General features: G+C 41.5%; 2 protein-coding genes across 3 annotated transcripts; both read left to right on the forward strand.

Moving 5' to 3' along the window:
• The first annotated feature begins 601 nt into the window (after positions 1-601).
• LOC118784129 (protein shisa-7) lies at positions 602-7,155 on the forward strand. Its single transcript, XM_036538160.1, has 5 exons — positions 602-2,905; positions 3,892-4,046; positions 4,341-4,406; positions 5,242-5,430; positions 5,875-7,155. Exons 1-5 carry the CDS (start codon positions 2,208-2,210, stop codon positions 6,723-6,725), a joined length of 1,959 nt encoding a protein of 652 aa, XP_036394053.1. The 5' UTR covers positions 602-2,207; the 3' UTR covers positions 6,726-7,155.
• Positions 7,156-13,378: 6,223 nt separating this feature from the next.
• On the forward strand, positions 13,379-27,141 carry si:dkeyp-69b9.6. Of its 2 annotated transcripts, XM_036538114.1 has the most exons (3): positions 13,379-14,008; positions 14,388-14,534; positions 19,934-27,141. In XM_036538114.1, exon 3 carries the CDS (start codon positions 20,756-20,758, stop codon positions 25,904-25,906), a length of 5,151 nt encoding a protein of 1,716 aa, XP_036394007.1. In that variant the 5' UTR covers positions 13,379-14,008; positions 14,388-14,534; positions 19,934-20,755; the 3' UTR covers positions 25,907-27,141. The 2 variants fall into 2 exon arrangements, with proteins under 2 accessions (XP_036394007.1, XP_036394008.1); XM_036538115.1 differs by lacking the exon at positions 13,379-14,008 and having other exon boundaries at positions 14,135-14,534.
• Positions 27,142-27,456: the final 315 nt, after the last annotated feature.

The following is a 27,456-nucleotide window of genomic DNA, read 5'->3' on the forward strand; positions in this document are numbered from 1 at the left end:
TAGTAATAGAGTAACGCTGTTAGATTCTTAAAGTAACGCACAGTAACACTTAAACAGTAACACTGCCAAATTTAGCCCTCTTAGATTTGTTTACAGTGAAGAAAGGAACTTCTGCAACTGCCAACAAAGTGTTTACAACTCATACACAAGAGCTAAATAATATATAAATATCTATACTTTTTTCCAGGAAGGTTTACAGGTCAAATATAGAAGAATATTCAAGTGCCACTTTTACTAGTGCCAAATAATATTTAAATTGTGGTAATAATCACAGACAGAAATAAGAAAGTTTACATACTGAAAGAGGTTTACAGACGACACTCGCCCTTAAAAAGTTTATATTGTCTTTTCACGACAAACATTTTGGTTTGTGCCATAACTGAGGAATTTTAGAACACTATCTCTCAAAAAGGAAGCTGAAAAGGAAGACGAGGTATTGATTACTTAATCCTCTCTATGAGTTTGTTTACAAGACCAGTACTGCTTGCTACAGTTAAAACCAACACACAGACAGTGTTAGGTTGAAAAAAGTTTACAATTTTTAAGTCTTAAACAAATTTCTTTTGCCTTTTTTTCCCTTCACACATTCTCTTGAATTTTTTACATTGACAGTTTCTCCAATATTTAGTAGCGTTGTCGATTTGTTTTAGGTATTGCTGAGTGTGTTGGAATTAAAATAATTAGTTCTTACCCTATTTAAAATAAACGCAACTGCAGACCTCATAAACAAGATAGTTTATGAAGCTGAAACAAGCTATGGAGATATCAGTATAGAAACGGAACAATATCATGGTTTACACTTGACATTTACAGTGCCAGATTTACACTGAGACCTTAAATTCAAACGAGAAAAAAGTTTACACTGAAACGAAAGATAGGTGTCCCCCCAAGCCTTTATAAACAAGAATTCATTGCTCATACAGGTTAAGCAAACGAATAGGAATTTCTATACAGGAAGTTCACATAGAGGAAATATTTTTAAAAAACTTGGTGGAACTCAACAAACATTGTTGAACAATATCAGAAGAGAGCTTACCTGATAGACAGTCAGATATCCATTAACATATTTTTAATCTTTATCAGGCTTACATATACATTTGAAACCGTGTTTTAATAAGCAGAACAGACAACAGAACAAATCTCTTTGGTAAAGTTGGGCAGAATATTAGAGAACAGACTTGATTGATACATATTTATTTGTTTACATCTCATGGAGCACATTTAGACGGATTCAAACATAGCAGGGGGAATTAACATGTTGTAGTTAACAAAAAGCTGCTTTTTTCACCTCTTACTTTTTTGTATTTTGAGGTTCATTTCAACTTCAGCTCCAAAGACCATTTTTTTGGTCACTTTTGGAATTCCACCAGCAAAGAAGAGCCAACAGGACAAGTGGGCCAAACGCAGTCATTAAAAATAAAAACTGGGACATATTCATTCTTTTATTTCCTGAAAGTGAAACGTTTACAACATCTTCAAATCCACACGTTTACATAGGCTTAATTGTAGGTTCAACGGCATTTTGTGAGGACTCTAGTCAAGGAGAGAAGAAGAAAAATCAGGTTCAACTAGAACCTAGAAAGAAGCTATATTTTTATATCAGTATTTTTTTGGATTGAAGGTGTCCTTTGAATTTTTTTTTAATTGACAGTTATTAGTATCTTCAGTGTTCAGTATTGTTGAAATATTGAGCTTTATATAAAAGATACAAGACTACCCCAGGGCACCATATGTTTTTTTGAATTTATTAGTGGTAGAAGTTTTTGAAAGTGTATTATTGACGCTGTTGCCACCGGTGGCTTACATTTGCAACCTTTCATAGTAGTGAAGTGCAGGTGCTTACTCTGTAAGCAGGTCCTGTAAAGAACAGTGCCTGTTGCCCAGGCAACAGCTTTATGGTCTTAAATTCAATAATTGTGTTTTAGAGCTGAAACATAGCACATTATCAGTTTTCATTTTTAAAGATCTCGCTATTGTCTTCATTCTAAAGACAGCTATCTATACATAAAAATCCAGGAACTTCACAGAGACTGAATTCTTCCATGCTCTTATTCATCTAAGAGATTCCCACCATTTTATGCCTGTACTGAAAAATCTCGGTCCCTGAAATATTGTGAATGCCACTGTAGCTCACTGAAGTAGGGAGCAAACACAATATTACACTGCTTCGTTTCAAAATCAGTTAAAGTAGACACCATTTTTTAAAAATGACACCTACCACCTATCACAGATCACACCCCGTATACCTCCTCCTTTTCTTAATTTTTGCCCCCGTTATTGCCATGGCAACAAGCTCCACCGAGCGCCCTTCGACAAGTCACAACCCTGGGAGCTCTGCTTTACTCCTCCTGACCATCCATGGCAACAAACGGACAGTGTCATCCTCGGGAAGGTCGAAACCGCCGATCCAGGTGGCCGAGACGCCTCCAAAGCCCTTGCCACAAATGATGCTTCCGAAGAACATGACCGCAGAGGCTCTCAAGCCGCCTCATAGTGCCGCCCTGGCGCCGCCTCCTAAACGCCTTGTGGACATGGACGTCTGCAGGGGCTACTACGATGTGATGGGGCAGTATGACCTCACCTTCAACTGCTCAAAAGACACATTCATTTACTGCTGTGGGACCTGCCACTATCGGTTCTGCTGCCAGCACCGCAGCAACCGCTTGGACCAGAACTCCTGCAACAACTATGACTCCCCTGTGTGGGCCAACACCCCTCCTCCTGCCACCATTCCCTTGGATAACCGTCCTGATCCAAACTTTGACCCTCTCCAACAGCAGAGCAACAACACAGTGTATGTAATTGGTGGGGTCATATCCTTCACACTGGCAGTGGCGGTTGGTATTAAGGTGGCTTTCCACAAGGCCTCACGTCGGCCCAGAAACAGGGACATCAATGTGCCCAGGTGAGGACCTCGTCGGTTGCGTTTGTGTGACTTCACACATGTGTGATTCTCCATGGTTTATTGTCAAATTGTTCAGAAGCCATTGTGACAGTTAGTGTGTAGGCCAGCCACCAGTTACAATTGGTGAATAAAATTAATAAGTAGTGTAGAATTATATTCATTTTCTACAAATTCAGATTCAAAAAGTTTATATTCACAGTAATCATCTGCTCACCTGTTTCAGCTGTTGATTGCTGAAAGCAGCCCTTACCACTGTAATAACTTTTTTATACATGGAATTGCACGGTCCTTGAACCTCCTAATTTTACAAAAAGGTGTATTTAAGGCACTTGTGCATTTTATTCAGTATTGGAGCTGAGATCTTGCAATGGCTACTGACCTCAGGAGTAGTCAACAAATATGAAGGTAGATTAAACATTATTTCAAGTTCTCTACAGAACACTAGTGTTCATGGCTAGGTTCTCCAACTGATTTCAGATATTGTAATCTAAATTTGCAATGCTTAGTCTATGCCATATAAATAATCTGAAAAATTTGAAAAAAATTCCTGTATTTTCCAGGCCACTTGGAGAACACCTACTTATCCTGACCTGAATACTGGAACAGCTCTAAATTTGTTTCATTATAATATAGTAAAGACATCGAAGTCATGAAAGATGCATTTCTTTATCATTTATAGGGTCTGCCAAACCCTATAAAATGCTCCACTATATTGTATCTGTACTGCGTATGTTAATCCTTTTAACTGTAAGATCTTCTTACTTGCCGTAACAGTCCATCCTACAGCCTGTGTGAAAGAACAGTGCGGTGATGTAAAAATCAGCAAGCTTTTTGATTGACACCCCAATGTACCCTATACAGTGTTGCATCCAAAGAATTTTTTTTCAGGGTGAGGCAGTCTGCAGTGTGAATTCAAAGGATAATCGACAGTGAGCAAATGCAAATCAGACCCTGTGTAAATTCTGTTACTGCTGTTCCTCTTCTAGAGCTCTGGTTGATATATTACGCCACCAGTCGAGCCCAGTCCAGCAAGGGGAGAGGAATAACAGCGTGGCTCTGGGCTCGGGAGGGAATGAGGGGACCCTGGGTCGGGCCCCCAAAAACCTTTACACACCAGGCCTGCAAAGCAAAGACAACCGCAGTAAGTGAACGAATTGTTCAGCCAAGTAGTATTTTGGGATGTTGACCAGCCTAATATATAACCATTCTGATATAGAAAGTGAAAACAGTATGGTTGTGGACAGAACAAAAGAAAAAGAATGTATATACATCATGTCTGCAAACGCTAGAATTTTAACTCAAATTACACATATATAATGTCAAAAGGTGGGGGGGGGGTGCCTTATGTAACATAGCACCATGCTCCATCACACGCATAAACACGCAAACACATTGAGGAGAGGTGTACGGCTGATGGCTTTGTTCTATTTTGCAGTTGGGAATTTGCACCACAATTTTATTCATCTGTCTGGCTCCAGCCCTAAACACACTGCAACCATCGGTAAGGGAATTAGTGCAGTGTGTCTGTGGCATTTAGCTCATGCTGTTATTGTGGCAGACAACAAGTGTGTGGTTCGCATAGGGATCTGAGGAAATTAGAAATTATTTGGAGTGGAAAGAGGAAAACAGCAGATCTTTACAAAATACAGCACGTCCCTGTTTTATTGCAATATGATGTCTGTACTTAATGTATCCGCAATGAATTGAAAATGTCTGGGGTGGAAGAAAGGATTTTTTCATAATTCAGTTAACAGGGCTGTGTTGTTTTCCTTTTTTCACCAAGTTTGGAGCTCTGACTGTTCTCAAATGAATTAAAGCAATTTTCCCTTTTCTGGCCTAGCTTCCTCTATTCCCTGTTATGAAAGGGCTATTATATCCTTCCTATGATATCTGTCCTGTTCAGTTTTGCTGCTCGTCTTCTGTCTTGTCTCGCTCTTCCTTTTGTCTTGTATGCTTATGCATTGCTCAAGAAATGAGCAATTATTCCTCCATTGCTCCTCTGTAATGGAATTCTAATTCCCATCAGCAATATAATTGTGCAGTTTGCAGTGAACATGTTGACATGATTTAAGTGTTTCTGGTTTTCCTCCCATTTTTTATTTGCATTTATTTATCACTTTACCTTTCCTGATGTACCCGTATCTATTTTCTGTAATAACTGTTGTTTTGTTTCAGAAAATGCAGTACTCAGTTCTTGGAAATTATGTTTTACTTACTAAATGTTTGTTTTTACTATTGTGCCTCAGCAGTTTCCGTCACTGTATATGAAGTTGAATGTATAGTCCAATATTTTAATTGAATCATTAAGTTCCAATTTTTTTCTCCCCTTTTTTCAGAGCGTGTGCCCCGTATGAATAATGCCCAATTGGCGTCTACAGGGACCCTCCTCTCCAGCAAACACAATAACACCTCCAGCGCTCATCCCTCCTTCCATCATTCTCTACACAACCTCGCCCAGCTACCCCCCTCGTACGAGACCGCCATGAAACCCGAGATCAACAGATACTGCTCGCTGAAGAGGCTGGGTAAGCGTGAGGGGAAGGGAAAGGTGGTGGCGCGCACAGAGAATCATGGGCAACATTTGAATGGTTGTGATGGGGTTAGATTTGTAGTGCCCTGGACATGTGGGAAGAATTTCTGCACACAAGGAGGAAGGGTTGGGTCAGTTAAAAAGAGAAAAGCTGAGTAAATCCATTTCAGGTGGTGAGACATGAGAGGTTAGTGAAAAAAGAACATTTTGAAAGGAAATGTTTTAAGTGTATGTTAATGCCATTGTAGAGTATGGCTCACTGTTTACCACTAAACCATTCCTTTGTGTTTCTGCCTCTCCCTTCTTTCCCCCAAATCTGCTCCCTCCCTGACTCCTTATCCCGTCTTCTCATCCTTCCATCTACCATGTGCCCTTACCCTCAACCCTCCCCATTTCATTCCAAATTCCTCATTTTTCCTCTTTCCAAAAAAAAAAACAGAAAAAGATCTGGACGACTACTCTGGCTACTACACCTCCAAACGGCGGCCTAACAATGCTCCTCCCTCATTCCATTCTTCTCAGCACCACCTCCACTGGGGTGGGGACTACACTCTCGGGGCCAGGGGTACGCTCCCTCTGCATGCCTCTCGCCCACGAATACACGCACCTTCTGGCCCCCCTGCAACCCCCAACCCATATCCCTTACAACCCCCTCAGTCGCAATACAACCCTAATTTCGACACTCTGTCTAAACCTCCGAGAAGAGTGATGTCCCAAGACCAGTTGCTGACAGTAGGAGAAGGCAACACTTTGTCCAGGCTATCTAAGAACCAACAGCACCAGTATTACAAAGCTATGGCAGCTGCGGCCAAGAGCTCAAACTCCCAGACCCTCCGGAAATCTCAAGAGAGGCTCCTCATGTCCCCTGATCGTTTGGCAGAAAGGGTTGGTGGAGGGGTGGGCATGGGCGACTTTGGAGGGATGACCCCAACTCTGCCCCGCCTTACCCATCACCAAAAAGCGCAGTCTCAGCAAAACGTCTGTGCCACCCCCTCGCTTGACCGACACCACATGATCAAGATGAACTCCCACCCGACATCAGGCAGGGAGCAGGAGAGGAACGTGGCTATGACCACCCATCAGGGTGGAGTTGTGGGCTGGGCGGAGGTACCAGGTGGGGGGACTGGGACGTTAGGCCATAATGCCAGGAGGTTAGCTTTCGCGGCTAAGAGGCAGAACACCATCGAACAGTTACATTTCATTCCTGGCGGTGGTGGAGGAGGGGGGAGTGGGGGAGGGGGTGGGAATCAAGGGCTGAGGACTGGGAGTAAAAATGAGGTAACAGTGTGAGAGAGAGAGAGAGAGAGAGAGATGGAGAAGAGAGGGTTGGGGTGTTTGAGTGGAAGAAGCCTGGAGGCAGACAGACGAGAGGTTGAGGACAATGGGTGGAGAAAGGAGCTGATAGAGAAAGTGAGAATATGGTGACAGTGAGAGGGGTATGAGTAGATACCGAAAAGGTGACAGAATGAAAAAGAGATATTAGAGGGTGAAATATTATCCTGCTATTTTTATATTCGCAAAATGTCAGCCATATTTCTTATCAAATTTTGCTTTACATTATGGTGCCAAGAGGAAGATTGACAGAAAGGACAGGTAACAAAGAAGGAAAAAGGAACTCACGAGACTGAAAAATGCAACCAAATGCAGAGAAGAAAGATTTTATTTCTGTTACTTTGTGTTTTTGTAAGTGTCTTGGAATAAAAAACAAACTATTGAGCCATATTTGAGAAGAGAGAGCAAAAAAGAGACTATAGAGGGAGAAGAGAGTGACAGAGTGGACAGAAAAACTAATTAAACGAGAAGAATATATTGGAAGATGTTCCCTGTGGCATAAAGATCAGTGGAAGAAAGGTTCACGTGCATCAGAGGATCTGATTAGACAAAACAACCAGTAAAACACAAATGACTGGATCTGAATGTTGTTAACTGGAAAAGAACAGGATGTCTCTCAAAGAATCATGTGAGACAAGGGAACAAAGATATTGGTCCACTCATTTCTACTGTATTTAATTGGATACGATTTGACAGAAACCAACCAAGGATTGGACTGGAAACTGTCTATTCATGTGAACATCTTACTTATTGGAACATCTGATAAAAGAATCGCTGCTGTCTGATAACCTTATTCATCAGGACATCACGTTATGATGCGGACCGCATAACACCAATGTGCGTAACAGAGTGGTTGATCACACGTAGGGACACGACAGAAAGATGCAAGAATCACTGGAGGCATTTGCACAAGGATGACAGCAGCTACAAACTGTATTCAGCCATAGTGAACTGGTGACATGGTTGAATTTGGTTAGCATTAGTATGACGAAACATGCAGCAGCACTGTATGCTAATTGGATCACTCAGTTGTTGGTTAATGCTTTCCTTGAGGTTTGGATAGAAGCTGATGGTAAAAGGGGCAAGCCATGCATACAAATTGGACTTGAATCATCCTCATATTTTATATGAGTGTTTCTGAGAGGATAATAAATAAACTATTTCCAGCAGACTGTTCGGATGATGCATCATCAGTCATTGTTTTACAGGAATACAATTGGCCAGCTTGCTCTGAGGAACAGGAAGCTTGATCCAGTACATGGGTCGGACAATGCAACTGTTAACTGTACCGGAATGTGATCAGACTGGAAGGAGTCACACAGACAATGAACTGAACAACATGCCTGACAATCAGCATTTTCCAGGGAAACCGTATCAACAAAACCCTTGACATTGAGTGAAAGACAGTACAGTGATTTGTACACTGTCAGCCAATAGCGTACAGGGATATGGCTATAACAAGATGGTGCTGCACAATATCATTGGGAGAGTATTATCAGAGGTTCTTGCTTTCCTGGGATCTGAGCTGGCAATGAGAGAGTGATCGAAAACTGAGTTGTCCATCATTAAAAGCAACCCTGCTCTTTAGATAACTCGCTTGAGCCATTCACCATGAATTTGTGAGGGGGTATTAGTAAAATTAAGGGCTATTCTGAAAATCCTGTATGTGTGTCTGTAGTCTGTAATCTATTGGAAGCTTACATTTATTTTTGTCTTAATACAGACACAAATGTGAATACTAATGTCCATAACTGGAGTTTCTAAGTGTAAAAACATGAAGAAATAATTCTGCACAGCTATACCATTATGGTAAACCAAGGTAAACCTCTGGTATTGCACACAGAAACCCAATAATATTTAAAACACAGAGACAGGCATACTTTGTATTATGTCTTGTAAATTTATATTCTGCAAAAATATTAATACATGTTTACTACAGAATGAGAGAGGAAGAGATTGTCGTGTGTAAGGGGAATCGTGTGGAAATGAGTTCAGTTACATTTTTTTACTGACAGTCGATGACCTTGTTTGACTAACGAGACAGAGTTTGGCAAACTGACCTACGTGACTAAGTTCGCCATCTGAAGAAAGAGGTGGCACTTTACAGCTTTGCAAGAATCTGATTGGATGCAACGGCTATCTCTTAAGCGTGAACGGCTCACAGGGCTTCTTTGATTGGAGTATTCTCTCACTGCCTTCACCTCTTGGCTGAGGTTGGAGATGAATATATTATAAATGGGATATTCAGACAGACAATCTTCCTATACACTCTATGATATGTCTGTGTTTGTTATGGTCATGATTATAACAATTATTATTATTGATTATTATCGTTGTTGGTTATTATTATCATTATTCTTGATTATCCTACTTATTATTATTATTATTTTATTTTTTTCTCTGTGGTTTCTCAATGTTTCCTGGTTTTTAAATATTTGACTTTCGGATGAATTTTAATCTTGTATTCTTGACAGAAAATGCAGATGCAAAACACAGGGTGATTTTTTTTTTCAACAAAAACTCAACGCATACGACTCTGATGGACCAGACACCCCATAAGAGTTGGATGTATTGAGAATTGGTTGAAAAGAATATTGGTTGAGGTGAAATGATATAAAAAGCTTGATGATGTCACGGCCAGTGGTTTTAATGTCACAGTGCCGACTTCTGATGTCATGGTGTGTATGTGCGTGTCTGCGCGTGTGTGCCTGTGTGTATATGAATGTCTATTGCCAATTTTGTAAATGGGGTTGTAACTATCTGAATTAAGATTTTAAAAGTCAGAGAACATGTTTTCAGGGAATCCACAGAAAACAGAACCAGACATAAGTGTTTTGGCTTTTTTTCTCCTTTTTGAATCCCAGCATCATAAATAATTATTATGCTGAATGCTAGAGTTGTGTTAGGGCTTAATTGTACTCTTTTATTACAACAAGCCTTAATTAACAAGTAGACTAATTTTATTCATATATAAGGATGTATGTGGACAGAATATTACTGGTTCATTTTAATCTGTAATAACAAATACAGTAATATCAACAGTGCTCAGAGACTGAAAATAAAATATTTCAATTGACTAATATTAATTTGAAAATGTATTTTCAAATTTTAGGAGAAAGTTGAGGAAATTTAACCAGAATAATCTGGGGAATGTATTGCATCTTGCCCAAGGTAGGTCAAATAATGACAGATGCAAAGGAATATAACAAGAAACAGGAAACTAACCCAATTTTTAACACTAATATCTCATTTTTAACACTAATTTATAAGGTTATTTTGAAGTTGTTTATTAAGGAGAGGAGAAGAATGTGAATGGTGTGAATGATTCACTATTTCCATTTTATTACTTTATGGATTTTAGGGAAATCATTAGATAGTGTTTTGTCATTTGGATTTAAATAAATCCTATCCTAGCTATTCTGTGTGCCTGTCAATGGATGAAAGTTGAAGTCAGACATTTTATGTGTGTTTGTGTGCGTGTGTGTGTGTGTGTGTGTGCGCGCTCGCGTGTTGAGTTCAGGAAATGAATTGGGAGGGTGGGGGGGATAAGGGTGTGTGTAAAATGTGTTGTCTTGTGTTTTCTAGCAGGGGGGTTGGCAGTTTGTTGTGTGTGGGGTTGGTTTGGGAGAAGAAGGGAGCTTGTAAGCAGAGTCAGAAATAAACTCTGTCTCTGGTTGTTATGTGTGTAGTGGAAAATTGTGTGGGTAAAATGACATTACCCATCTTTTTAAAAAAAGAGACCATAAGTGAGGACTCCCACCTCCCAACTGCGCAACCCCCCATTCTTGGTTACTATGGTGATAAAATCTCACGTTTGTAAAATAACATTCAGTTAATAAAAAATATATATTAAAATTGCTAATGTGTTTGTGATTGTTTGAATATACAAAAAACTATTCTCAGAAGATTAAAGATCCTCTCACAAGAGGAAAATGAGGGTGATCCAGGAAGGACCCTGCACCATTTTTTCCAGGTACTTGGTGATCTCCTAGACTGATATTCTAGCTGAGAAATATACGGTGCCCTCCATATATAAGGATAAACATATAAAAAGTAAGAAAAATTATCAACCTTAACTTGTTCAGAGCTGATTATTTTTAATACAGAAATCATAAATGCCACATTTATTCACACCTTTACATAACAAATCATAACCAACCAACATTCTGTTTGTTGGAAATTCAACAAAAGCTTCTAGTACCATATAATGGCATCCTGTTTTGTTGTGGTATAACAGGTAACACACAGAACAGATTCACCAGTGGCATTCATTATCATGATTTATGTCAGATAGCTCTCTGAAAACTGCAGGTAAGTAGTCAGTGATCTTCATAAGTTGGAATATGGCTATAAAATGAAAAGCTGAATCTATTGGTTTCTACTGTAGTGTTCATTAGGACAAATATGCACAATTAAATATGAAATATGCATTTCACCACAGCATTTGTTGCATATAACATGACTTGTAAATGTGGGGCCTGGCTTCATGAATGTCATCCAGGAGGCAGTACAAGCATGACAATGAGAGGACTTTAAGTACCACCGGAAACTTGGAAAAAATAAATACTAAATACTCATATAATTTGTTTGTATTCAGGTAATGTACTAGCAATAAAAATTTCAAGGCAAGAATATTTAATGGGGTGAACCAAGTTTCAAAACACACAATGAGAAAGACAGTGGGCTAAACTTTCAGGATAGTCTTGGAGTTTAAAGGAAAACAGGATTCTGGGGTATACTATAGCAGAATGCATTGGATATGAGTTAAAGGTAATACCTAAATTATACAATGTCTTAGGACAGATGTAGAATATTCCCTTCAGTGTTGCTCACCATGTCACAAAACAGACATAAGCTCTAGAAAAACAAAATAGAGAGATGGGTAACGATTAGGTCCAGGTTTTAAACATAAAACTGACTTAAGAAGACAGAATCTACTTCCTCCCTTTAGTCTTGATAAGAGGCGGCTAATGGAGGATCTGACTGAGCTGTTCGCATTTTAAAGGGGACTAATAAATTGGCGCATGGCAGAAATTTCATGGAGTGGTTGCTTGAACTTACCTTTCAGCTCATAAATGTCCTGAACCTCTTGGTAGTATTTTTTTATGCCATTTACATCTGGCGGACACTCCAATACACAGCAATTTGCAAAGCAAGGAACAAAAGTGCAGATAATAAGGGCCGTGTAAACAGCAATGTCATGAAGGTCAGACCACATTTGAAAAAGCATCAATGCACCATACAGTGCTGCAATAACCACTGCCATATGAACATTACAGACTAAGAGGAGTATGATTAACAAGTTTGCCAGTGTTAGGAGGGATTGTTCAGCAGCAGATGATTCTTTTTTAATTATTTGGTTTTAAAAAGACAGAAGGACTCATTTAAGTGAAAAAAGGGACTGGGTAAAACAAGTAATTTTGATTAGAACAAAAAGACTGGGGTCTGATGTACAAACAGATCAGGCCACTGAGCTGTGTAACAATGGTATCAGATGTTAAAAAAACCATAGATCCTCATGGCCAAACTCTAACATAAAGCTAACTTACATACACACACACACACACACACATAGCCTATAAAAAATTACAAAGGCATGTCACCACATGGTAAGAGGCATGAGGTAGTTACTACTGCAATCAGTACTGAGATGTTTCTGTACTTTCATTTTAAAGCTCATCTTAAAAGACCTGGAAATTTATAACCCCAAATTTGTATCGATTTACTTTTCTTAATTAAGGGCAACGAGGTCAACGTCATCATGAATTAAATCATTTTTGCTTTCATGTGCAATTTGTTACAGGAACTTCCGTTACAATGATGCAGGCAGAGCTGTTTACCACTTGTAATTGCTCAGTCTTTATCCATAAAAACACAAAGCATATTTAGGAGATTTCTCTCCAACCTCCCATCTTGCTCTTCTATCTTTATTATTTTCTGCTTCTTCTGTGTCTGTCATCAACACTGTATTGGATGCAGTTGCGTTCAGTGCATCACATTGTTATTGTTGTCACGATATGTGGGAGCAGTATACCTAATGTTCCTCTAAGTAGGTGGTGTATTATCAATATTTAAGGTCGGTCGCTCCGTCTCAACGTTTTCACGTTTAGCCCCTAACAATGACTGCAAATACAATAACACCAAATGCCCCCCTCTCTCCGTTGTATTTATGACTGCGAGCTTTCGATGTTTCACGTTGTTATTGTGGCCATCAACTTAAAAAAACACACTGCTTGGCTACGGTAACTTGTAACGGCCCGTTATCGTAAATAAGGTATATATTCATTGAGCACCATCACGTCATCGGAAGGTCGTTACCCCCTCCGTCGCATTGGGTTTCGGCCATTTCAGAACACCACAGAGATGTACCCCAGCTTGGTCTATTACTTCCGCTCGGAAACGACTGGTGCAAAAGATGGAGCCCAGTGAAGCCTCACCGGGGGCCGCCATTTTAAAGGGCAGGGTCTGTAAAAGCGAAGGTGGAGGGTGCAATAAAATGGCTTCAACATGGTTTGGTTTTGTGTGCAATACGGATCCAGTTTTTAATTTTCTGAGAATAAATATATATGATAGCCTGATGTTATCACTTCTTACTGGCATTAAACTGGCGAATTTAGCTGGGTGAATTCGACTAATCGATGAAATATTTCTTCGCTAGACCTAGCTAGCTTCTGAGAGTTAGGTAGCTAACTAATATGTTATGCCTGTATATTGTAAATTACGATGATCATATCCGTGTTTTCGTGTTATAATTGCATTGCATTGATGGGGCATTTTCAAATTGATGTTTGGGTAAAAGAGAGGAGTAATAAGGCTGTGTTAGGGGGGTCTGGAGATCAATTGATCAGAAAAATGCACCTCAAATGGTAATCCACCCGGATGTGTTTCATTGTCCGGAAACGACTGGGGTGAAGCGAGCGCACGTCACTGGAGGGGACCAGAAAATCGACACGGGGCGAGAAAAAAAAATATTTGGCCGACATAAAAACCCCAAATCAACAATTCATAAAGCCGAATGGGAACCGATCTTGTCGAAAAAGAAGGAAAAAACGGTCACACGGCAACTTGTGACTTCACTTGCGGGAGGCGAAAGAAGGCCCAGTTTTAAACCCAACGGCGGAAATGTGGTTTTTGCTAACGGTTTGAAAACGGCAAAAGCAGGCCGATGAGCGAGTGGGAGAGTAGCTCGCTAGCCAGCTAAGGAGCGGAAAGGGGAAAAGCGGCAGGATAGGCCTTTGAAAGTATGTTTTTTTTTCTGGTCGCCTAACAATTTCATATTAAAATAAGGAACACGCTGACGTTATTTTTTTACTTTGCCAGTCGCGCCCTTTTCATCATTCTTTCTTTTCTGAGCCAGTAGCCGTTTCAAAACACGACAGAAGGCTTGCTCGCTAGCCATAGCTAGCTATTATTTTTAATACAAATAGCTAGCAAACTAGCTAGCTGTTTAGCTGCATTTCGACACGAGTATCGATGTGGTTTGTTATTATCGTCTTTGTTAAACATATGGAAGCTCTTTTGCATCGAAGTGTGATCGATGCTGTGCACCGCGTTGCTGGCACCGAGTATACGTTTCACTAGCCAAATACCTAGCTAACCTTTTTTTCTTTCTTTTTTTAGAGAGAGAAATTGAGCAGCAATCGAGAAATGTGATTACAGCTAGAAATCCGCCTCTCCCTCCCTCTCCCTGTTCCCCTGTCACTCGCACTCCATCAATAAATCAGCATTACTTTTTGCGAGTGAACAACCGCCCAAACGTAACTACAGGTAAGTTAAGACATTTTAATTACTTTGTTGCCTGCAAGCTACTTCTAGATTTCCAACGTAGCTAGGTAGCTTTTCTAGATTGCTTGTTAGTTAGCTAGCAGTCTGTGGAGTGGGGTCTTCTTGATGTTTAGCTAGCTTGTTAGCCGTAACTAAGTTGGAAATGAGCTAGCTGTCTAGCCAAGATTACTAATTGTAGGTGGTTGATTTTTTTATATGAGGTTTGCAGAATTCATTTTGTTGGCTATATTTCTACGCCGTTTTCACGAAAAAAAGAAACCGCATATAAAAACCTGCATTTTAAACCTAAGAAAATGTAACTGGCCTAGTTTGTGACAAGTGGCTAGCTAGCTCCATCGCCAACCAGTTAGTGAACTAATGTTAGATGTCCATGCATCTCTCACCGTTTATACACGGCTATCCAAAAATAGGCTATGTGAGCTCCTACAGCAGTGGCTGTAATTTTACTGAAATAGATCCCCCACATGCCGATAACTTGGGTAGTAATCTCAGCTACTTAAGATTTGGAAACTGACAAATTCCTTGTCAGTACTGTGAAACTATTGTGCAGATAATTGGGTTTAGGTGGTAGTCTGCCAGTTAGCAAGTTGTTGAAGTAGGTTACTAGTTACAGCTAATTACGCAGAGTTGACCCAGTGTTGTAAGTTGTTTCCTCACTTTTGTTTCCCATAAAGTGACTTCAGTACTATTGTAAGACCATTAATTGGGAAGAAATTATTCATATAGATGAAATGTGTATGCCACACAGAAGCACTCCTGCTGTGATATAGTGACGAGCTGGTTAACCACAACAGCTCCAGTGCTTTAGGCCTGGGTTTGAATTTAGTTGAATTTAATGCCAGTGAAACAGCTGATTTACTTGTCCAAACAGCATGGTTTCCAACACTGAAGGGCTTTTTTTACATGAATAAAATGTCTGTGTCATCGACTTCTACAGTCTTTGGTTTCAGACTCAATGAGAAGTAGAGGCCTAGATTATCACTGCTGCAAAGCTAGGGAAAGTTGGTAGCTTTTGAAAGTTTCATGTGCATAGCATTAGAATGGTTGAAAGGATGAATGTACGCTCATCACAAAAAGAAGTTAAAACGAGCAAAGTGTTACTTTATTATGTTATTTTGTTATCTGGTATATTTGTGCATTGTTCTGTATTGCTTCTCCAAATGGAACTGTCAGCTAGAGAGCATTTGAGCGTCGCATCTTTGACCTTTTTCCCCCTGTTTGACGCATACTATTATAATCAGAGGACTAAGGGCTATGGATAATAACTCCCAAATGGTTTGTAAAAAAGCACAAAATGTGCAGGCTTCTGGAGGTCCTTGAGAATTGGAAAGAATCAAAAAAAGTTATTATGGTACGGTAAACTGAGGGATTGTTGTCTTTAATGTATTTAATCCAGATCATGAACGCAATATTATGCTCCATAGACTTAAGTTTTGAAACTTGACCTGAAAGCAAATGCAGTCTTTGTGCAAAGGTATGACAAGGAAAAAGTCCTAGGAGAAATAAAAAACATATCTGCTATAAGCTTTTTCAAGAATTTGCAGCTTGTAAGGATTTTGGCATAGTTGTCATCAGTGGCACTATTTCATTAATTTAGAAAGTCAGTCTGTATTTTTGAATTCACACATCCATGTGTTTATTACATAGACAACATCTATCAATAATTGTGAAGCATCACGTTTTTATTTGTGCACTACTTTAAAAAGGCTGCACATATATTGGCTTGTAGGGGCCACCTTGTTTGATGTAAAACATGCAAATGCACACATGCCAGATTGTCATAATTATGTCATGCTTACCATGTTTTGTGTCAGGTGGCTCACTGGATCCTGACAAGATGTCCTATAAGTGTTCTGCAGAAAAAAATGAAAATGATGAAATATTCAATATGGCAGATATAAGAAATGTTAAAAAAAATACAAGAAGGAGTGAAATCTGTTTACCAAATTTTGCCACTTTGCTTCTGGTGATAGGATTAAGTTCTGTTGTATAAACAATCATCTATGACAACACCTCTATGGATCTATACTGAGTATGTGGCTTGCTCTCAAAACCCTCTGCAGTCCTTTCCAAATTGCATAGAAGAGTTTTGAGATTTTCAGCAATTTCAAATGCATTATTTTTTTAAGTGCTTTGCCCCTGTAATAGAACAAGAATGCACATCTGATTCAAGCAAATTAAAACACAGTAGCAGCCGGACAAAAAAACATACTTAAAGACATTATTGGTTTATTGTTAAAGTACAACAAATTAAATGAGAACCAGCCTACATCACATAAAAACTGCAAGCAAAGTGTAATTCTGATGAAATTAATATATAAATAAACATTAAAAAGAAACACCAAAATGGTTTCTGAAAGGTGTCTATAAAATATTTACAAGCACAAGATATTTACATCTGTGTTACGTGTTATAAACCTGAATACGGACAAACAGCTAAACTGATCTGAAGAAGAAGATAGCCGCTTTCTATGTGTATATAAAACAAATGTTCTATAAACATCCTCTTATTAGCAAGATCTTCCTGCTTGTAAAAAGTGATTATGAATGGAATGTAAGTAGTGGTTATGTAAAATTTCTTCTGAACTCAGTATCTTACCACACCTCCCTATGTAAGGTTTTTTGGTCGTATTTTTTGCAGGTCAGCAGCATTTCCTGATTTTAAAAAAATGGTCCCATTCTTCTAAAGTATTGTATTTGTGGCTTATTCTCAAATTAGCTATCAGACATGGACAGCATTGCAGTGGCATATTAACCAGAAACCCTCTCTCCTTTTCAGCTGTAAACCAGGCAGTGCTCTGATCTTCACTAAAATTGTCTTTGGTTTTGTAAAGGTCAACAGCCTTGTGCAAAGGGCACCATGAATGCTGTACATGCACTGATATAGCCTACATGTGAAAAGCGCATGGTATTTGTGGGTTCGTCATCAGTTAAATAATAAAAAAAAAAAAAAAAAAACTATTGTTTAGAAATTTTACATCCCTGTATTTTTAGGTATGCATGTTTAAATTTCAAATTTCAAAGAGGATAAATAAATAGTACTTACTATTTTTTTTTTTTCCGTAATTATACCTGCCTCTCTCCAGTGCCTTGTTTTCTAGAAAACCCTCTGGAATGTTAGCCTAAGCTTTCTTGAAAATCTCATACAGTTGCTGTTTATGTACATGAATGTATCAGTAGTGTTGACATATTGCAGGGAAAAACAACAAAAAATTTCAGAAAATTTCCTGGATTTTCAGTTGAGATGCTCAAATGATGGGACAACAAGTAACCCAAAGAACAACAGTGTATAACTAATTTATGAAGCTTTTTGTTAACAGTTACTACAGTAAGCTATAATCGTACTCCAAGCTGAATAGTGGAAGGTGGAATGAATATTGTTCTTGCTTACACTTTTATGTATAAAATTGCTGACACCAAATTAAGTGCCATGGTGCTGGTATGGTTTTAGAGATGTAATGATGTTTTAGGTGAGCCGTTTTTTTTTAAGCTGACAATTAAAGATTTACCTTGCTGTGCAGTGTGGAGGAATATCCATGTCCTACTTTGTCTCAGACAAATCTATCTTGTGCAGAGCCTATGCACAAAAAATGTTGTACTCTATGCATGAGTGGGGTGTCTTGGTGGTTTTCTCAAGCAGAGAAAGAAGCAACAGCATCAGATTCAAGAACGTGTTGTTTTTTTTGCTGCATGCTGACAATCGGACAGTTGCGTTAACTCTTCGCAAAAACATGTCTATTGAAGTTAAACATTTAGCGAAGCAACTAGATGTAAACATAGCCATAACTGATTTTAGCTACCTAGCCAAATGTAGTTATTTGTCTATTTTTTATGCCTGTAAAAATGCCACTTTTGGGTGGGAAAATCTCTTGCTTGCACAAAAGAATTTTGGGTAAAATTATGTTTTTGTTGGTAAACTGCTTTAAGTTCAAGTGCAACATGTGTTCATGCATTTTTATAGCCTGTGTTGTAAATATGTGGTTTAAGGATCCAGGAATTTTAAAAATGATTTTATCATGGGAGTGTTTTGTCTTTTATACCAACAAAAAATATGCTCACGTTGTTGTTTGAATAGACAACGTAAAATGAATTTGAGTTCTTCTGAAAAAGAAAAAAGATACTGTATCCAAATAAGCAGGTGAGGAACAAAAATTGCAAGTGCAAACAGCGTAAGATCTGACTCTAAGAATGATTTTTAGCTCATTCACAATATGTATTACAATACTCAATCGTGCAGTGGCAGACAGCAAAATTTAAAGCTGTTCAGAATTTGAATATAGTGAGTCTAGCATCCTGCACTAATTACCAAAGTAACAATGCATCATGAGCTGGCAATGATTGAAATTCCACTGTAGCCTACACAGCAGGTGTTATCAGGGAAATATGAGTCAAATTAAATGCGTTTGAATGTACTTTAGGATACTGACTGCACCACAGCATTGTAGCCTGCACAGCACCAGGAGTTTAAACAGTGACATTCAGATAATTAAAAAGTCTTATTGGTTTTATTTGAAGTGTTGTGTAATACTATACATTAAACTATACATTAAAATGCATCAAGTCCATTTTGTCCATTTGCTTGAATTTCTGCTTGCATGAGTATATCTCAGATCATCCAGGATGGCTTTTTACTAGGCATGTGCTTGTCAGGGTGATGTAGCGGTGGGAATCTGTCTTGCTTATTGGTTAAATTAGTTAGCTATTAATAAAAATAAGTCAGACTTTAGCTAATATATCCAGCTAATTCCAAGCATTTAGCTTGACACTGACAAAAGATAACCACCAAGTGGGAGTAGCAAGATGCCCTTTTTACTAATATACAAACTTGAGAATGGTGGAACATCCGGTCAAATGACTGAACCAGCTATATAAATTAGGAAATATAATATGGTAAGGGGCCTGTGTGTGTGCAACATTTCAAGGCTCTCTGTGTCATGGTTGCCTTATTAAATTTTATTTCTTTGTGATATGAAAATTGTCAAATTTGAGTTCATTTCAAAATGATTAGACCGAGATCTGTAATACAGTATAGCTAATGATGTGTTATGGGTTCATGAGGCATCTTATGTTTTTACTTTGAAAGAGAAACACATAACAGCTAACGCAACATAGTTAGACAATGCAGGGCTAATAAAGGAAGTTGATTGTAGTGAATAGAATGAGGGTTTAAGTATCTTAGTTTAATACACTTTTTTTAAATTTGGGGGTGCTTTCTGACCCTTGGGGGTCCACCCCTACCTATTGGCTTTCATGTGTCATCTTGTCTGATTAAATGATAATGCATATTGGATTTGAATTTACTTTAGCCCTGTCCACTTAAACAGAATTTTGGATAAAAAAATCTTTAATGTAAAATTGATTTATGTCTGTTTTTTCCACAGCTGCAGCAAGAGAAGACAAAGCTAGAACAACCAGTGGATCACCGAAAGGAATTAACTGTTGATCTGGAAGGAACTTGATTGGAAAAAAAGAAAAAGATGATACAGGTGTACAGACTAACAGATTATGATGGACACTTGAAACAACTGTAAAGAAGCTGAGCATGGTAAAATCCTGCTCTGTGTAATTAGGCAACAGGAATTAAAGACTTCAGCTTTTTGGGAGATTTGATTCCAGTTACAGGTGAATGGAAAAAAAGACATTCCCATCTGCAGTAGTGGCTAAGTCCACAAATAAAGAAAGCTCTACAGATACAAAGACTGTTGACATCAGTTGGAAAACAACCACTGTAGGAGTTGATAACAACTTTAAAAAAACGGGACATCAAGGCACAGCAGATGGTTGTCACAAAAACGGCAACTGGTGATAACCTTTCTGTAACACAGACAATAATCAGTGGAACCCTCAGAGTGCAAAAACTGACGCACATGGACAAATTAAACTTTGCGGACAATATACAAGGTCTAGGGCAAATTTATGACCTCTATTGACAGGCAGTGGAACGAGTAACGAAAACACAATAAAAAAAAAAAAACTTCAGTTAAGAGCTTAGCTTTGTACTGTCTGACTGGTAGCAAGATAAATCGGCCTTCAAAAGACTTTTAAAAAGCTGTGAAGGGAGAAATCTTTCAACACTAAACAAAGACGAAACTAAAAACGACAGCAAACGGAATAAGAGTTTGCTAAAAGAAGCACCATAAATCATTCATAGAACAGGGGACGCCCCCTGCATGCTTTGAGACCCCCGTGCCTGCTCCTCTTGGATGGAGAGTGGAGGCAGTGGGAGGTCATCAACAGGAGGAGGAGGAGGTGCCAGTGTTGCAGGGGCAGGCAGTAATAACAGTAGTAGCAGCGGCAGTAATAGAGGTTCAGGAGGAAGTGGAAGTGGGGCAGGAGGAAGTGGAGGAAGCAGTTCCAGGAGTAGTAGTGGGGCAGTTGTGTCTGGTTCAGGTTCCTCTGGCCGTAGCTCCTCAGTCAGTGGCGGTGGGATTATCGTCGCCACCTCTGGGGCTGGTGGTGTGGCTCCAGCACCCCCGCCTTCCAGTGAGTGGGAGATGTTCCAGTTTGGAAAATACAATTTGGACATTATAGAGATGCTAAGTGGACATCAGGCCCACCAGTTCAAAGGTCTTGGAATTGAGAGACAACTGCAACATCAACAGCAAGTCCAGCTTCATCAGCACCAGCAGCAGCTACAGCAGCAACAGCAGCAGCAGGCTGAAACTTCTGGAGCCCTTCTGTCTGGGCTTAGCCTGGGTTCACTACAAGGATCTAGAAGCAACACTTTTTCGGATTCTTCCTCAATTTTTGCCAAAATGAGCGCCCCTCCTCCACCCCTGCCGCAGCAGGCCCCGTCCTCGTCGTCATCACAGAGCTCACGGAAGTCTAGCAAAATGGGTGTGAGCGGTGGAAGTGGAGGGGGAAGTGGGGGTCACGTGACAGGATATCCTCAATTCTTGCGATCTTTTCACCCAGCTGAGGCAGCTCTAGCTCAGGAGCAGCTCCATCCTGGCATGGGACGCTTTGAACACTTTGCAGGCGGGAGCGGGAGCAGTGGGGGAGCGGGTGGATTAGGGGGATTAGTTACCTCTGCGCCTCCACCACAACCACCGCCCCTACACCCTGGCCTCTCGATACCCCAAGCATCTCCAGGACCCTCGTCGTCTTCCCCTTCCCCTTCAAGCTCAGCTTCCACCTCAAACAACCCTCCAAGCAGTAGTACAGTGACTTCATTGGGACACCAGCTTGTTGGGGCCCAGTCTGATGCGCGCAGCTTACACCAGCAGTTCAGCTGCATGCTGGCGGCCAATCAATACTTTCTGTCTGGGGTGCCAGCCAATGCCAGCTTGGAGCAATTTTTGGTTCAGCAGGGCACCCACAACCATCTCGGCCTGGGTTTAGGACAAACAGGTGCAGACTCAAGTTCAGGCCTAGCCCCGCCTCCAGCTCTTCACCCCTCACACACACACAGCCACCCCACTCCTCAGCAGCAGCAGCAACAACAACAGCAACAGCAGCAGCAGCAGCAGCTGCCTCCCCATACCTCATCGCACCCTCACTCCCACCCTCACCACCCTCTCCACCCTGCATCCCAGCCCTCCTCTCTTGGTGGATTTGATTTCCAAGGTATTCCTGTTCTCTCCTCCAATCAGCTAGCATCTCTGATGCAGCAGGAAGCAGGCTTGCCACTGCCACTGCCACTCCATTTATCACTCCCCAAGGATGAAGCAAAGGGGGACAGCGGGGGTGGAGGAAGTGGAGGAGGGGGCAGGAGAAAGAAAGCTATGGCTGGTTACCTGCCCCAGAGGAAATCGGAGAGCAACAGTACCAATAGCAGCAGTAGTAACAGCCACAGTAGTGGGAACCCTAATCCCAGCAGCAGCTCGGGGGGACACGGCCATGACGTGGCCTCAGGCCTTGTTGGGGGAGGTGGAGGGGTCAGTATGCAAGGTATTGGAGGAGACCCTTCCTCCCTTCTCTCCTCTTCATCTTCCTCTTCTTCCTCAGCTGTCTCATCCTCTTCTTCCTCTGCCCCTTCTTCGTCTTCAGCCTCAGTCTTGGTAACAAATGGCTCACAACTCCAAAAACCAGAAAGCCTTGGCCCAATGGCACTCACTGCTGCTCAGCCTGAACCAGAGCCCCTCTACCACTGCGGGGAATGTGGGAAAACCTTCACACATCTGTCAAGCCTCCGGAGGCATTTACGCAGTCATGGCTTGGCTACTGGAGCTAGTAGCACGAGTAACAGCACTACCCCCAACCCTAATCACAACCACCACCACACTGACACCTCCCTTCCCCACTCAACCCAGGACCTGACTTCTCAGTCCAACCCCCATCATCAGCAGTCACATCCTCAACCATCTTTAAATCCACAGCAGCAACAGTCAAACCCAGACCCCACATCCTCATCTTGTGCTAGCCCCGAGAAGACACACTGTTGTCCTGAATGTGGGAAAGGTTTCAAGAAAAGGGGACACCTCCTCCAACATAGTGTCATTCACTCGGGGGCACGTCCTTTTGCCTGCACTATATGTCAGCGTGCTTTCAATCGTCGTGAGTCTCTTACCCGCCATGAAAAGATTCATGTGGAAAAGCCCTTCCGCTGCCCAGCCTGTTGCCGCGTTTTTCGCGAAAGCACCTCTTTGCTCAACCATGCAGCTTCAGGCACCTGTGGCAAGGGTCCAAAAGCATCAAGAAAGAAAAGCAAGTCAGGAATGGTAGAAGGAGGAGGAAGTGGAGTGGAAGATTATGAGGGTAGTGAACTTTATGGGAAAGAGGAAGAGGATGATGAAGATGAGGGAGAGGATGGAGTAGTGAGTGGCATGATGGGGGAAGATGAGGAGGAAGAAAAGACAGGGATGACGTGTGATGGGCTGTTTCAGCGGGGGCGAGGTGGGAATGCAAGCAATGGAGATAAAACTGAAGGGAAATACGCAGCAGATTTCTCTCGGAATCGTTACCAAGCACCCTATAGAGATGACTACCATGGAGACTATAAGCAACACCGTGCACAGCCTAATCCTGCTGCTTGTTACCCTGGTGAACCCTCCTGTGGAAGTGGGATGGCGGGTCCAGCACTGAGGAAAGCACCCTTAGCCCCGACTTTGCATCCACACCCACAAAGTCAAAATCAGCAGCAACAGCCTCACCTGCCCCTCTCCTCTCTCTTGGATGACTCTGAAGATGATGTTACCAGCTCTGTTAATAGTGCCATTTCTGCTATTGCCGCAGCTGCCGCTGCCTCCTGCATGCCTGGTGAGCTAAACAGTAGCGGAGTCAGAGGAGAAGAAAGAAGAGATATCATTGGAGGGTTGCTTGGAGGCCTTGGCTTGGGTCCTCTTGGAGTTCAAACTGGTGGTCCTTCATCTACATCTGGAATGGACAAGAATTATAGAGGAGGTGGTATGGGAAATCAGGAAGGAATGAGTGGCACAATGACTCCTTTAACTCATCACAACCAACAGCATCACCAGCAGACCCAAAATGTCAAACCCAAGCGGCCCCGAAAACCTCGACCAAAGAAGGACAAAACAGCTGGTGGTGGAGGTACTGGAGACGGCACCAAACGAAGACAGCCTTCCCACAGAGAAGGAGGGACTAGCGGGGACAGTAACAAGCGACTGTTTCTGTGTAGTGTCTGTGGTCGTGGATTCACGAGACGCGAGACCCTGCGCAGGCATGACCGCATCCACACTGGGGAAAAGCCGCACCACTGCCATGTCTGCGGAAAGCATTTTCGGGAAGCATTCCATCTCACCAAGCACCGCACAGTTCATTCTGGAGAGAAGAACTACAAATGCGATCTGTGTGGGAAAGATTTTGGTTATGCACAAAGCCTCAAGAGACATGGAAAATTACACCAGAAAGGGGAATTTGAGGAGACCTCCACAACAGCAGGAGGGAATAACAGCAACAACTCAGCTGGAGCCCCCGGAGGGGGCACTGGCCAAGAGAGGGATCAAGGAAACACAGATCCTTACTACTGCTATCCTCAGGACATCAAGCCTCAAGGGTCTAACACCCAGCCCCCTCCCAGGCTCTACACTTGTGCTATTTGCTGGAAATCCTTCCGCCATCACTTTCACCTGACTGCCCATCACCAAGCTGTTCATGAGGGTGGTGAAAGGCTTTTTTGTTGTGAAGTGTGCGGAAAAGCCTTTGCCTACGCCAACAGTTTAACCAGACACAGGCTTTCTCAGCACGGGCTGTCCCGGACAGGACAGACGAATCAGCCAGGAAGCGGAGGTGGAGCTGGAGGCAGTGGAGGTGCAAATACATCAGTGTCTGAGAGTGAGGCCGCCACCAATGCGCTGCTTCAGCTTGCACCGTCAAGCGGAGCTCATGGGGAGCAGCAGGCTCACACCGGTGTCCCTCACACTCACCAACAGCCTCCCCCGCAGCCTTCGTCTGGTTTCTCCCCCCTCTTTTACCTTCCGGAATTAGGCCCTTCCCACCCTTCAGCGTCAAGCGCTCAACCCTATTCCCACACCCTTCCACCAAATTCTACTCTAACCACCCTCTCCAATCACCAGCAGCCTGGAGGAATAAAGGGGGAGCCTCTTTATCCGGGGGGTCCCTCCCATTCCCTCAATACCTCTCCTCCTGTTCACCCCCTTCTGCTCCTGCCTCCCTCCCAGCAGCAGCAGCACCACAGCATTCAGTACCCGATTGAGATCCAGTCTTCACACCCACAGCAGCAGAGCCTCCAATCTCAGGGAGAAGTAAGGAAACGCAAGAAGAAGAAAAAGCGGCGGGAAGGGGAGCACAGTGCTGGCGGAATGGGAGAGTCAGCTAGGGGGGGCAAGGCAGAGAGGGGTGAAAAAAAGCATGGTTCAGCGGGAGGGAGACAAAAAGATGAGAGAAGGAAGCTTCAAAAACGAAAAAGGAGAGCAATGCAACTGCGGCTAAGGAAGAAAAAACGAATTGCTCTGCTTCTGAAGTTTAGAAGGGGGGGAATGGGGGGACGCCAGACGGTGGCAGGAATAAATGTGGCAAACTTGTCATCTTTGGACGTTCCCCAGAAACGCTTTCCCTGCCCCTTCTGTCCCCACGCCACCTTTCCTCGACAGGCAACGTTGTTAGTACACCGAGCAGCGAGACACCCTGTTAGATCCGGCGGCCTGCAAGCGCGTCTGGTTTGCCCTGTCTGCGGAAAACATTCTCGCAAGTTCCTGTCGGCCCTTATACATCGGTGGTTCCATCTTTCCCAAGGATCGTTCTCCTGTCCACAGTGCCCCTCTCGTTTCTGGAATGGAACCCTCCTGGAGAGGCACGCAGTTGTCTGTCGAGGGAGCAGTGGAGGAGCTGTTGGCGGTGGGGCATTGAAATCAAAATCTGCAAAGAGGAGGTCAAAGAAGGGAGGAGAGGGTCATAATGAGGCATCAGTAGTACTGACAGAATACAGACGCTAACTATTTTTGTTACATGGAGAGAAGATTTTAAGAGGGGGTGAGGGCCAGTTTTATAGAGAATTGGGAGTGATGTGGCTCTGGGTGGTTCAGTGGACTGACATGGTATTACTACCACAGGTACTCCTGGACTTTGGATTACAGTGAAGGGAGTGCTTTTTTAAAGGAGGATTATTCATATACTAATTTACACTGACTGCAGACCAGCCTGAAAAGAAATGCCAGGATCTCGGTTGTTTTGGGAAATCATGAACAACATGACTGTCTTTACAGCATCCCAATCCCATGGATACATTAATACTAGACTTGGCTGGCTGGGGTAGATATTAGGCAAGTTTCAGTGGATTATTCTAGCTAATGTTTCTCCCTATCTAGTTTTTATCCAACAGTTTCTCTGTCTCTCTGATGTGTACAATGTATAGTTAGTGTTCACTTAGGGCCCCTGTGGAGTTGTGCTTGACTTTTTTTTAATACATTTGAATAGGATTAGAAGGTGGGTGGGGGGGAAGAGGGTCGACAGGCTATTTGGTAGAAAGACAGTGTATCAGTTCATGTTAGACAGTGTTCACGGTGTGTTTTGTAGTCAATCTCTCAGATTGTGAATATGTCACTTAGTAAATGCAAAAGGAAGTGTATATGTTAACCTGTAAGTCATAATTTCTAAAAGGGTAAAATCTCATGATAATGAATAGACTAAAGAAAAAAATGATTAAGTACTTTGTTAAAAGGAGGAAGAGACTGGTTTTTGACAAAAAAGAAAAACCAAGGCTATTAATATAACCTGATGTAATCCCAATGAAGAGTAGACCTTTTGCATGAAAGATCAAAATGAAGAGGCAGATGGGAACAAGCGGACTGTACTGTAAAATTCTGATTATATTTTATTATTGTTATATTATGATTTTTTTTATTCAACACATAATTTGTTTTTTAATGTTACTATCTAGAGGGTGGGGGGTGGGGAAGGGACTGTCATTTTAAGAAGTGGGATGAATTAAATGTACCAATGTGTATCCTCTGTCCACATACCAACCCAGAATTTGGGCCTTTCCCGTATACATGCGCACGCACACACACACACACACACACACACACACAGTACTTTACTGACCTAGAACCCTGTTCATACCCCTTTCCCAAGTGTTTTTCTTTAAAATGAAAAAAAAAAACAATGAAACATAATTATACTAAATACATTTCTATCATTTTATTTGCCTAGTGACAAAAGTAGTTGGAATATCTTCCAAAATTAAATAAAATAAAATAAAAAAAGACAGTCATCTTTGCCTTTCTTTAATTTTCAGGTGAAATAGATGAGCTGAGTTGAGTCCATGTGTTGATTTTGTTTTCACCTGTCCATTTGTTGTGTTCACAACATATGACACCCCCCCCCCCCCCCCCCCCCCCAAAAAAAAGAACCGAATGTAGCAAGTACTTTGGTGTTCGATAATTTGATAATGCAGCATTCAATGATCACATGTCGATGTATAGCTTGTTTAGCATGCTCAATGTGACACATCCATTCTTTATAGCAATATGCATGTAACCTATGT

Source organism: Megalops cyprinoides, chromosome 10, assembly GCF_013368585.1.
Source record: "Megalops cyprinoides isolate fMegCyp1 chromosome 10, fMegCyp1.pri, whole genome shotgun sequence".
Lineage (NCBI taxonomy): Eukaryota > Metazoa > Chordata > Actinopteri > Elopiformes > Megalopidae > Megalops > Megalops cyprinoides.

Coding starts and splice junctions, on each gene's coding strand:
- si:dkeyp-69b9.6 (XM_036538114.1), top strand. CDS start 20,756: ATGGAGAGTGGAGGCAGTGGGAGGTCATCAACAGGAGGAGGAGGAGGT.
- LOC118784129 (XM_036538160.1), top strand. CDS start 2,208: ATGACACCTACCACCTATCACAGATCACACCCCGTATACCTCCTCCTT. Junction 2,906..3,891: donor AGGGACATCAATGTGCCCAG/GTGAGGACCTCG, acceptor TTCCTCTTCTAG/AGCTCTGGTTGATATATTAC. Junction 4,407..5,241: donor TAAACACACTGCAACCATCG/GTAAGGGAATTA, acceptor CCCTTTTTTCAG/AGCGTGTGCCCCGTATGAAT.